Genomic DNA, 12,306 nt, shown 5'->3' with positions numbered 1-12,306 from the left:
CAAGCTTAACACAAAGGTCACCATTGTGCAGTCTGTTGGGAACTCTGCAGGTCTGGTGTCCATGAATATCTCACACTGTGTAAAGAAGCTCCTTAACTGGTCCACATCCCCTCCATTTTTCTCTGGCAAGCTTCCATGACAATGCAAGAGCACTGGTGGTCTGGCTGCGGCTTCTTGGGCATTTTGCCCGAGCTTCTGTGCCAACTGCGTCACTGCGGGTTGTAAATGATTGACCTGTTTGTCCACTTGCTGCTGGTGCTGTAGTAAGGCTGTTGCTAGAGGCTGTGGCCTTAACAGTGCTCTTTGAGGATCCATAGCCATTCTCAAATTTTATCCCTCTTCTTGTGAGTATGAGTTTGGCAAGATCGATGTCAGGCCCAGCCCAAGAACAATGGTGAAACAGTCCAGCTGAGTATAGTTCCTTTATTTCCTTACACCTAAATCTATACTACAGCAATTAGTGGATATATCCTGGGAGATTTAGGAAATGTCTATCCTGAACCTCCTTCAATTCCCACACTCCCCTTGAGGACTGTATTGTCTCTTCTCTCTATTCCCTCTGGGAATGCAACCCCTCCCTCCTGATAGTCTTGATCTCCCACATCACTCTCCTCCTCGTACATACATTCCATCACAACAACCCAACTTAACCTATAGGCACTCACATTGTTGGGAGGGTTGTTTCAGTTGATTGATTGGGTATCCTTAAGTCAATGTCAACACCTAGCAACTAAACTGATAGACCTTCTCCAGGATGACTTCCCTCAACTTGGCTCTTCAGGTCTTCCAAGAGTACACCTACTGGTCATTTCCTTCTTCTCTTTTCTTCCACCTTTCTAAGCATTTTAGACTTTTCAAAAGAGTCAAATCTTCACATATGTGTCCAAAATATGGTAATTTGAGCCTGGTCATTTGTGTTTCAAGGAAGACTTATTTCTTGATTTCTTCTATGATCTATTTGTTTGCTTGGTTACCCTTGTGTATATTCAAAGTAATTCACTAATAGTTTTGAAGAGAGTCAGTGGATGAGGGACTGGGTTTTGTTATTTCATTTTCTTTTCCTACATCCCCCCAACTGATTATATTATTAATTTCTGAATCCTCTAGCGAGGTGGAATTTCCATGTTCAAGAACCAATGATATCTCTCAGCTACCAGTTCTTTCAAACAGTATCATACTATTTGGCAGGTAAATTCCTAATCTAATAATTGTGTCCGAAAGAGTTACTTTTGAATAAAAGGCAGAACACATACAATGTCTAAAATAGTTGACTAAAATATCTAATCTCATCTGAAGTAAAAACTGGCAAAAGAGATCACATTCCAAAACATACAATTCCAGTAAATTTTGCTGTAAGGCAATTGATTTTTAAAAATGCACTACTTGAATGTTATAATGCTAGACTATTTTTCCACATTTTGAATGAAGGATCTTTGTGTGTTTGATATTAGATTTAATATTTGTGTACTCTTAATAAAGCAAAATCAGAGAGACAATATCTTGAGCATTTCAAAATCTAAGAGCCAGGTTGCCCAACTGACAGTATGGAACAGTGACCATTTTTATAGGGCAGGAACAAATGATATCACCTGTTCCACCTTCAAGGCATGTTTTCCTGCTTTTGTCTGCTGTAGTGCTGCCTTCTCTGTTGCCTGCTAGGCTTTGTTTCCTTCCAGGCAAAGACTCCAGTCTGGCTACTTCAGAGAGGCAGGAAGGGCCTCATACCATTTTCCCCAGCTTTTCCTGAATACAGTTTCCTGCACCTTAATATTGTGATTTCTTCTTGGTTCTTTATGTTGAAAGGATGTTTATAACATGAACCCATAGTGCAGAACATCAGTGGTTCAGAATCAGCGAGGATTATTTCAAAAATTACACCATCATCATCATCATCATCATCATCATTATTATTATTATTATTATTATTATTATTATTATTATTATTTTAAAAAACCTAGAGAATTTTGAATTTGTATCATTCTGCAGGTCAGTCCAGTGTTAAAATCACTATGCCAGTGAAAAAGACCTTCAGTAAAAGTAACTTCAGCAGACTTTCTTGAGGAACAGCCAAGGAAATGCAGGGAAAGATTTTTGGTTTTCTTTTGTTTATTTTTTAATTTGAAGCTGACTGTTTGTCCCTGGATATGCATTAGCTTCATACACATACATTCAAATTAACTTTCTATCATATAACAATATGTGTGTGCCTATTCATATATACATATACAAATATATAAGCCCTGATGACCCATCCCTAGGAAGAAAAGCAATGAAAAATTTCTGTTTTGGAAGAGAAAGTTGGGAGGGTACAGCAGCAGGAAAATGATCAAATGAGTGGATATGGCAACCTGAAGTGTGGACTGAATATCTTGCAAGGTGCTGCCAGAATGTATCATCACAACCAGCCCTACTGATTTAGAGCAAGGCAGCATAACCAAGGGTTAGGAGTTCCTGAAGGGTATAATGAGGGTATGCCTTGTAGTAGTTGGGGGAAATCTTTCAGGTTCAGTGCAGACTGCCAGATTTGTAACCTATAAAATTACTGAAAGAACTTATAACTCTTTAGAAAAATATGAGGATATTCTACTCTTGTTCTGCTAAATGCAAACCTAGCATTAAAGAGATTGTACGTATCTTTGTCAATTTCCACTTCTGTGCGTGTCCACTCATGTAAATTTATTGTGTCATTTTGTTTTGTTTTGTTTTGTTTTTCAAGGAAGAGATGTAACAGATGTGGCTTGCCAAGACAGCTTTCCTGCTTCTTCAGTGGTTTCTCCACTTAAGATGCTCCCGGTTGTTCAGTTCAGACCTCAGAACAATAATGTACCATTTGGGGAAAAATATGAAACTCAGCAATCCAGCACTGGAAGCTAAAATAGAGAAAATCTCCACAGCAACCATGTACTTTCCTCTGGTACTCAGGTGCGTTGGGACAAATGACAGCCACACACTGACAAACACTACCATGCTGAAAGTAATGAATTTGGCTTCATTGAAAGTGTCAGGTAAATTCCGGGCAAAGAAAGCCACAATGAAGCTGGCAATGGCTAAAAAGCCCATGTACCCAATCACACTGTAAAACATGATGGGGGATGCCTCATTACATTCCAGGGTAATTTCGCCTGTTCCTGAATCCATATCAGCATCCGGGAATGGGGGACTGGTTGCCAGCCACACGGTACAAATGCCTACTTGAATAAGAGAACAAGAGATAACAATGGAACTGGCCAGGCCTTTCCCCATCCATCTGCTCCTCTTTGTTCCTGGTTGGGTAGCCATGAATGCCAGAACCACAGTGATGGTTTTGGCCAACACAGAAGACACGGCCACTGAGAAGACGATGCCAAATACCGACTGCTGCAGGAGACACTTCACTTTCTGAGGTTGCCCAAGAAAAAGCAGGGTAGAAAGGAAGCAGAGCAGGAGGGAGATGAGAAGAGTGTAGGTGAGGTCCCGGTTATTGGCTCTGACAATGGGAGTATTGTGGTGCACTATAAATGTTCTTAACAAGACAACCGTGATCAAGGAAAAGAAAAGAGCAGCAGTGGCTAAACCCATCCCCATAGGTTCCTCATAGGAGAGAAAGGTTACAGTTTTGGGGATGCAGGTATTCTGATGCTTGTTTGGATAATGATCTTCTTTGCACTCAACACAGTCAGGCATATCTGTTAAAGAGAGGTTTAGCTTTAGTTACACAAAAGTTTGATACTGAAGTTATTGATAGGAATGAAGATGAAGAATCTGCTACTGAGGAAGAACAATTTTCTACAAGAAACACTTGTCCCTTGACAAATGAACCACTGCTAGAGATGCCCAGTAACAGATGCCTTATCTGGATTACAAAAATGCATTCAACTATACTGAGTGTCCTTACCTCTCTAGTTCTCCTTTCTTATTCCCAACATTGAAAGAACTGGAGGAGTACACTAAATTCAGAGTGTTATTGTGGGAACCCCTTTACCCTGAGAATCTGTTTGCTAAGAATTAGGGCCAATGTACCCAAACCCTAACAACTGAATATCCATCTATTACCACTTTCCTGAGCTACCCAGACAGAGAATACAGAGATCTGCAGTGAGAAGATGACATGAAGCCCTTTTATTATCCCTCTATTGGTAACTAATGTGCTCTCAGAAATTGCACTGTCCCGCCTTACCTTCCCACTCAGAGATCTTGCCTTCTGGACAGGGAATGCAATCATAGCAGCAGAAGGGCTCCCCTTCCTTCCTTTGCTTCCTGTAACCCGGTTGGCAATTGGCATTACAGACTGAGAGAGGTTGCACCTAATTCACCAATGACAGTGGAAAACATAAATCAACATAAACCTCCCCAAGGATAAGTTTAGAATCTTTACAGTCCAGAGGAGAAGATGACATGTAGTTACCAATTACTGCATATCTTCTTTAGGTTAAAATGTTCTGAGCCCAATTTTTCCTGTTCTCCTAACTTCCTATCAGAATGTACAAAGAAAGCAACTTTGATATTTTGATTATGTTACAGTCATTAAACACGGGAATGGTAAGATATGTAGTTCTTATGGAGATATACATTTTCCTTCAAAAACAAAAAAGCCCTCCATCTGAAGTTCTAAACCTGAGAAATAATCTGTTGAGATAGACGTTTTTTCTAAAGCTGAAACTGTTCTTCTATAGCTAGATTCCTAAGAATAACAATAACAAATGAAAAATAAAAATAATGGGATTCAATAGTGAATTGGTATAAAACATTTTTTGATATACCTTTCTTTGTGATAGATAAATTCTATCTACAGTGTGTGTGTCTGTGTGTACAATGAGATTTTTGCAGAATGGTATTTTATCTTCATTTCATGAAATATAAATCACTTTTACAAAAACCTGATCAAAATAGCATGTCCTAATTAGAGTCCTATTTCATAGACTAATGTAGACATTAGCTAACAAACTTCATTGAGTAGTTTTTCCAGTGGTGAAGGATGACTGAATGGTCTTTATTATAGGTAGAGTTGTGTCAGAATATGTTTGGCTGGTTCCAGATTGGATTGAATTCAATAAAAACAGAGGAGGCAAAGCTCTGTTGATGGGGAAAAGCTTGGGATAAAAAATATGGATTATATACAGTATGTATGTTTCCATAGCCAAATATGGATTTCCTAAAGGATTTCTAAACTTGATATAGATTTTCTATCAGAACCCCAAATGAAAAGTGTCAAAGGTCAAAGGTCATTCTTCCTTTCCTTTTTTACTCTACAATGGTCCTAGACAAGGATGGCAACTTATTTTTACTGTATTTATTTATTATTAGATTTATACCAAGCTTTTATTCTGTCTACTCAAGGAGGCTTACCTAATGCTCCTGCCTCTTATTTTCCCCACAATAACTCTGTGAGGTGAGTTCCCACAGGGTTGCATTTATGTCTTACCTGGTTAAACCAATGGTGCCATATGATGGGATTTTTGTTCAGAATAACTTTTTGGTCTCCTGGAGCTTGAGAGTTGATCATTCCAACTTGTACACTAGTAAAAGACAGGTTTGGAAACATCACCCAGTTGATGACATCATATTCTGTTAGAAACACACCATTCTGATCAAAGGAAACCTTTTCCCCTATGGAATTATTAAAAGACACTTGCTTCAGAAAATGGAAGAGCTACATGGAAAGGGAAACAAATATTTAAGAAAATATCCCAACATTTGAATATCCTCAAACACATAAACATATATGTATCTCAGTTTTTCTCATAAAAGAAACAGAAAGCTTCAAATATAACAGCCATCTTCAGACATCACACACAGGATGGAATTCTGTCACTTCTGAAATAATTCAACTCTTTTTTAAAATATCAGTTTGTCTCAATGAGCAGTGATAAGCATAGCCTTAGGTAGCAGGGCCAGTGCTGAGAATCAACTGGTCCAGTCCAATGGCATCTGGACATACATCACTCATATTGCTCAGAAATCAATTAAATGGTCCTCAAGAATTAGCAACATGGAGCTGGTCCTTGAGAACTTAGTATTGGGGAACCTTAATAAAATATGGACCTCATTCAAGATTTATTTTTAGGGAAATATAAATATATAAGGTGAAACTAGATCTGAATATATTATAGAATGCCATTATTGACACCAGTGAATACTTGTAGGAGTTAATTTAATTGTCAAATTAATTAAGTAGCTTAACTACAATTCTTACTATTGCCCTTTACATAACAGAATTCACACTTTTTTCTTTGTATAGTTTTCTCAAGGAATTTCTGTAAAAAATGCAATGTTATGTGTATAAAAACTTGAGATCTTAAGGAAACAAACGAATTAAAATGGATGTAATTTTCTTCTGTAGTTTCTCTTTTACAAAACTCTCAATTTTTAAAAATGCTGGACTTCATAGATAGTAAAATAGACAGGTTTATACAAACTTACTAACACTTTGTACACAGGATTTTCTTTAAAATATTAGTAATATGCTACAGAACAATTTTTACAGTAGTAATGGCCCCACCACTGAGAATAAAGCACTAGTGGACCTTGCAGGTTTACATTACCTCCCATGCCTGCTGAGTCAGAAATGTCTGCCTCTGCCTCTCCATCCTTCTTCTGTGCTTGAGTCTGGATGACAACATGGCATGCAAAGCATGAGCCACAGCAAAGACAGCATTATAGATGCTGTAGCTGTGCCCCGTAATGCTTTTTTCTAAATGCTTTTCAGGAAGGTTCTCCAGGCTCTCCAATCCAGTGCAGAGGTCACTATTTGTATGGTTCAGAACCCAGCCGGGGAAGGTGCAGCCAAAAGCATAAGACCAAAAGTCCCTTATAAAAAAATCTTCCTTTGCATTGGAAGGCTTTCTGTCCTGAATAAATTGCTGAAATCCTGGCACCTCATTGGAATGGACAGCCAACGATAATGCACCTTGGTAGATTATTTCAGCAGCTTTCTGACTGTAATCAGTGTCATAGTTCTTAAGCTGTAGCTCAGTGGTCAAAATCCACACTTTACCATATATTTTATTTGTTTTCTTGTATTCTTGGTCCATAGTAAGGAACCAGTTCAAAAGCACTAAAGTGCGAATATCACCAAAGAGGAGATATATATTGGCTGTGCTGGTCATGATTCTATTCTGTAGCTTAAATGTCAATTTCCTTAAACCCCCATGTTCAATTTCCATGCCTACACTGTAGATTGTGTCTATGAAAGCAAAACAAATGCCATGTGGGGCAAATGTTGGAATCATCACTTGAAATATCCATTCTGAATTCATTCCAATGGTAGTGAATAACCCAACCCACGTCCACCTGAAATACAGAAGTAATTCCAGAATCTCCTTGTACTGATGGGCCTCATTTGGGACCATTTGGAACATGTAAAGGGCTTGGGTGTGATCCATCATCACTGGAGCAGAGCCATAGGAGACCTAAACCGATTGGAGATACAGCAAAGAAAAATTAATATTTATATCTGCTTATTAATATCAGCAGTAGTAGTTTTTAATTTATTTTTAATATTTTTCATTGCAAAAGAAGACAAAAATACATGACTGCTTTAACGAAAAAGTGAAAAAAAGAAGGAAAGTGTCAATATATCATTAAAACAATAAACAATTACAATTCTATATATGCTTATTTAATACAAATATTATTGCAGTACATATATCTTTCTAATATAGTTATGTCATTTTTTTATTCATTATATTTTGTATCAATGTGTCCCATATTTCATTATAGGTCTATAAATTTTATGTGTATAAACAATCTGCTCATAAGTAGCAACTGCAATAAGATCTTCAATCCATTGAATAAATGGGGCCCTATGTTTATCTTTTCAAGCCTGTAATATCACTCTAGTAGTAGTAGTAGCAGTAGTAGTAGCAGCAATAGGATTTCACCATCATTTTTACATTTTATTAGGTGAGATGACATTTAACCTGCCAATGGAAGACTCTTTGATGCTAGAATGTTCTTGACCGACACTTCTCAGTTTAGGTACATTGGCGGAGCAATAAGCTTTATATAATTAAAAAAATATCCTCTATTGCACAACACAAAGCTTTCCAGGAGGAAGAAGGATACTCATTATAATCTGCAAATACCTCCTACCTGAGGAATCTTGTAGATGCTGAAAAGCTTTGGTATCCTAAGGGAGGATTCAATTTCAAGTCCTTCAATGACAGCAAGAAGGTTGTCTTTAGTACCACAATGGTAATTGGGGAGAAATTGCTTCTTTGGAGAAATAAGTTGCATTGCAGAACGAAAGGCCCACTTGGCATTCATATGACTATCATAGATATGGAATCCGAGGGTGATGTTGGGTAAGATCTGGGGATCTTCATTGATTTCCTTTATCGCAAAGACCAAGGCCAGGATGTGCTGGTAGTTCTGAGTCATAACCCTAGAGTGGGATTTCCATTATGTGTCAGATGAATTCAAGAAAATAATTACATGCCATAGTTTAAGAGGCATGCTTGGTCCAAAATTCAGACAACAATCTACCTTGGCATGAGGAGCCAAAACAAGCTAAATTAGTGATTTGGTATGATAAATATTTGGAGCAGGTTATTTAATAAATAAGGAAAACTTGCACATTTTAAGGAGATAGTTTATAATTTCCTAATATAGAAATCTTTTTTTCACTTCAACCCCAGTTTCATTTTAGAATTCATAAATGCATTTCTTGATATATCTCCATCTAGACTGCTAACTGATCTTGGCCAATCATGCCAAAAGGCTACTATCAGAAAATCCATAAGCTATGGATTAGAGGAAGGCAGGGGTGGACCACTTCTATGCAGTTCTGAAGAAAAATATGTAAAATATACATGAAATCTCTAGGAGTTGAGCCTGATTTAAAGTAAACATTATACTGTCTTTTCTTATATATAGAAATTTTCTGGTGGATTTATAATTGTTGTATATTAGTGATTCCACTGGGTGAAATTCAAAAGTAATTCTAAATAAATAAACAGGAGACTGTGTGGCATTATGAATTTAATATTTTACTCATCTTATTTGGAAGCAATATGGTGATTTGTTATGAGGAAGTATGAACTTCTAGTTTTTAAGCAAGAGTTGAATTAAGAGAATCTTGGTCTAAATGAATGAAAATGCATTCCCGAGCTGAAACTTAAAGATACACTTATTGCTTTTTGAAGTACTTACTTACCTAACTTTACGTTGACTGAGTTAAATCTATAACATTTTGGTGCGATTAAAGAAAACTTAAACAGAAACTATATAATTAATTTTTCTTAGAAAATTAGGGAGCAAAAATAGATTTGCAATCTGTATTTGATTTCTAGCAATAGAATATACTCCATTCCTTGCTGCAATAAATCATACTCATAAAGTTGGTTTGCTACATAAAATCTGTTCAGATGTATATTGAAGGCAAATCCAATTCCTTACAGGTAGGCTTCAGAGTACACTGGAAGTGGTGGTTGTTCAAAATATTTTGATCTGGAGGCAAAGAAGGTGTGAGAAACAAGGCCACCAAAGAGTAGATCTCCTGGCTGAAGGTAATTGTTAAAAATGCGATGGTGATCCACAATTTGACAATTCACATTTTTCTGGCGTGCCATGTGAGGGAGTAGTAGAAAAAGTAGCACTATTACTATCAACATTCTAAGTAGTAATTTGGCCTCTAAACTAAGACCCAAAGACATCTATACCGCAGACATTAGAGCTTCTGGGATAACAATGCCTAGATTGGAATGAAAGTTGAAGTCTGGTGAATGAACTACGAAGAGTGTGTCCTTGAATCAATCTGACTGGAATCTATCTGTTCTTATTTTTGAGACCTGACTGTATATACACACCATACAGACACACAGAGAGACGCATGCATGTACAACTACACACATATGAATTCTCATTCTTGTAAACAAGTTTGATGTTAGACAGCACAGAGATTAGAAAGCAGCAGAAATGATTATAGCTCTTTGGTAATTATCTAAAACTGGTGAATCCTCCCTAGCATTGCTGAAAATTGGTTGTATGATATTTCCCTTGAAGCTTTATTAACACTGATGCAATCTGGAAATAAAACTTTTTTGTGGCACACATTATTTCAGTCTACATGTACCATTCCAAAGTTGTTGTTTTTTTTTGTCTTCCTGGAGACAAATAGAAGGGATGTAGGAACATAGAAATTTGATAAAAACTCGGAGAAATAGTTCTTAAATATCTAAATTACCTGGATCCCTGCAGATATAATATACAGGTAGTCTTCATTTAATGACTGTCTTGTTTAATAACACTTCACAGATACAACAATGATGAAAAAGTAGCTTTATGACTTATCCTCACATTTATGACCTTTGCAGGTCTCTAAAGCAAAGGAAAGCTGAATTAAGATGATAACCATAGTGGCAAATGCCACTTGTTTAACGACTGAGTTGCCTTTCCCAATTGTGGTCACAAAGCAAGGCCTACCTGTATAGGCACTGGCTATTTGGGATGGACCCTTACCTCATTTCCTTCCATCCGCTTTCTCAGATCTAATTTCTCACATCTAACCATTATCACCATCCTCATCCTCTTCATCCACCTCATCCTTATCATTGTCATCATCATTTAAAGGGAAATGTGTGCTTTGCTTTTGTCATCTATCATGCCCTTGTTCAAATCTTCAATCCAAAACATGTTTGGAACCAACAAAAACCTGTTGTAAAATATTAGAGGTGTGCTAAGTTTTGAAGGGGCATTTTGCTTCATAGGGCAAAGTACATAATCAAAACAAAATTGTGAACAGGGGTGCCCATACTGCTTCATTAGTTGGCGTGGGTTGCATTGTCACTGCAAGGCTTAAGAACTGAAGTGGAACACACCCATTTACACAATTGTACTAAATCTTTCTTTGTCCAAAGGCATTTTGGGCTTTTTCATGTATTTCTGCCTATAAAAGGCAGGACAATGGTCTGTTAGACTTGAGCATGCAAAGCTAAAGAAACTTTCCACTGAAACATGGGTTTTGGGAAGGGGAAAAATGTGATTCAGGAATCTGAGGTAAAGAAGATATTAATGATGTATTGATTAAAATTAAACCTGTCTTGGGGGCAGGGGCAGATGACACATAAGTTAGTTTGGCTCAAGTGGCAGATATATATGCAGCAGATCTGCTAAACGTAGAATAATCAAGTTCATGAGTGGGTTGGGGAATTTCTTCTTTCTGTTTGGCTTTTTTTAAAAAAAAAAATTCTTGAAATTTCTTAAGCATTATTTGTGCCTAAAATGTATTGATGGCTGACTTTTTTTTTCCCCTTTCCATTTGAGGTTTGTACTTTGCAACCTTCCTTGTTGATCCTTTTCCTTGCAGCTTTTACATTGGAAGAAAGAAGTTAGAAGCCTAGATTGATTAATTGATTATGTTCCATCAAGTCATTCTCCACTCTTAGTGACCACATAAATAGATTTTCTCCAGGACACTCAGTCCCTCACCTGAATGGTGCTGGAAAGATGGTGTCTACCTACAAGAGACAGCAGAACATCAACTTTGGACCCTAGGAATCAAAAGCTTTAGGTGACAGTTGGAAATAATAAGCACTTTTAGGCAATTTCTCCTGTGCACAAGGATTTATTACTTCACTGAGATCTCAGGAAGCTGGTTTGACAGCTCCCGGCTCTCTGACTAATGATCCAAAAGCCAGGAGATAGTTAAGACTTGCTTTTACAGTGACAAATGAGATTTTGTATAAGAGTTATCAACAGCACGATGAGCTGGATTTTTGAGTAAATGTCAATAAAAACATCAAAGCCCACAAAAAATCTTGGCAATATGCTTGGATACCTACCCAGATGTAATAAAAAAGAATAGGAAGATAGGAGATAATCTCTCACTCCTACCCTGCAAAATCAGAAGGTTCACTATCTGAAAGATTTTTATATCACAGCTAAGAACAAGTGCTCCATTTGGTGGTTTGGTTCTAGACTAATGAACTGAACTTTCTTTATACAAGTCAATTCCACAGATTCCCTCCCCCTCCCCCCCCCCGAGGAAATAGATACGAGGGCTAGGAATACTGTGAGGCCTGCAGCCATTGGCATACCATCAGTGTTCTCTTTGGGCATATAGACATTAAGTATTTCAGCTTCTCCTACCCTGTTGTTATGTTGGCTTGATTTTATACCATAGAACTGCAGGGTTGACAAGGACTTTGAAGTCTTCTTGTGGAACACCACACCCAGGACTGGAATCCTCATACCATCCCAGGAAAATTACTTTCTAAATTTTGTTTAAAAACATCCAGTGATGGATTCCAGGAGGTCCATTTATACATGGTCTAGTTGCTCTAATGGTCAGAAATCCCTCCTTGTTTTGAGTTTGGATCTCCCTTTGTA

The 12,306-nt window shown here is 37.4% G+C and overlaps 1 protein-coding gene across 1 annotated transcript; it reads right to left on the bottom strand.

Moving 5' to 3' along the window:
* Positions 1-2,763: 2,763 nt before the first annotated feature.
* LOC148215766 (vomeronasal type-2 receptor 26-like) lies at positions 2,764-8,358 on the bottom strand. The gene is made up of 5 exons (XM_088142465.1): positions 8,071-8,358; positions 6,531-7,388; positions 5,402-5,629; positions 4,157-4,283; positions 2,764-3,665 (listed from the first exon to the last, which is right to left on the bottom strand). The coding sequence occupies exons 1-5, from the start codon at positions 8,356-8,358 to the stop codon at positions 2,764-2,766; spliced, it is 2,403 nt and encodes an 800-aa protein (XP_087998591.1).
* Positions 8,359-12,306: the final 3,948 nt, after the last annotated feature.

Source organism: Python bivittatus, unplaced genomic scaffold (genome assembly GCF_059951505.1).
Source record: "Python bivittatus isolate LINGU-HERP-01145 unplaced genomic scaffold, Pbiv_v1 ctg000440_np1212, whole genome shotgun sequence".
In the NCBI taxonomy this organism is placed as follows: Eukaryota; Metazoa; Chordata; class Lepidosauria; order Squamata; family Pythonidae; genus Python; species Python bivittatus.
The sequence above is the reverse complement of the archived record's forward strand: the minus strand, read 5'-3'. Positions and strand labels throughout refer to the sequence as shown.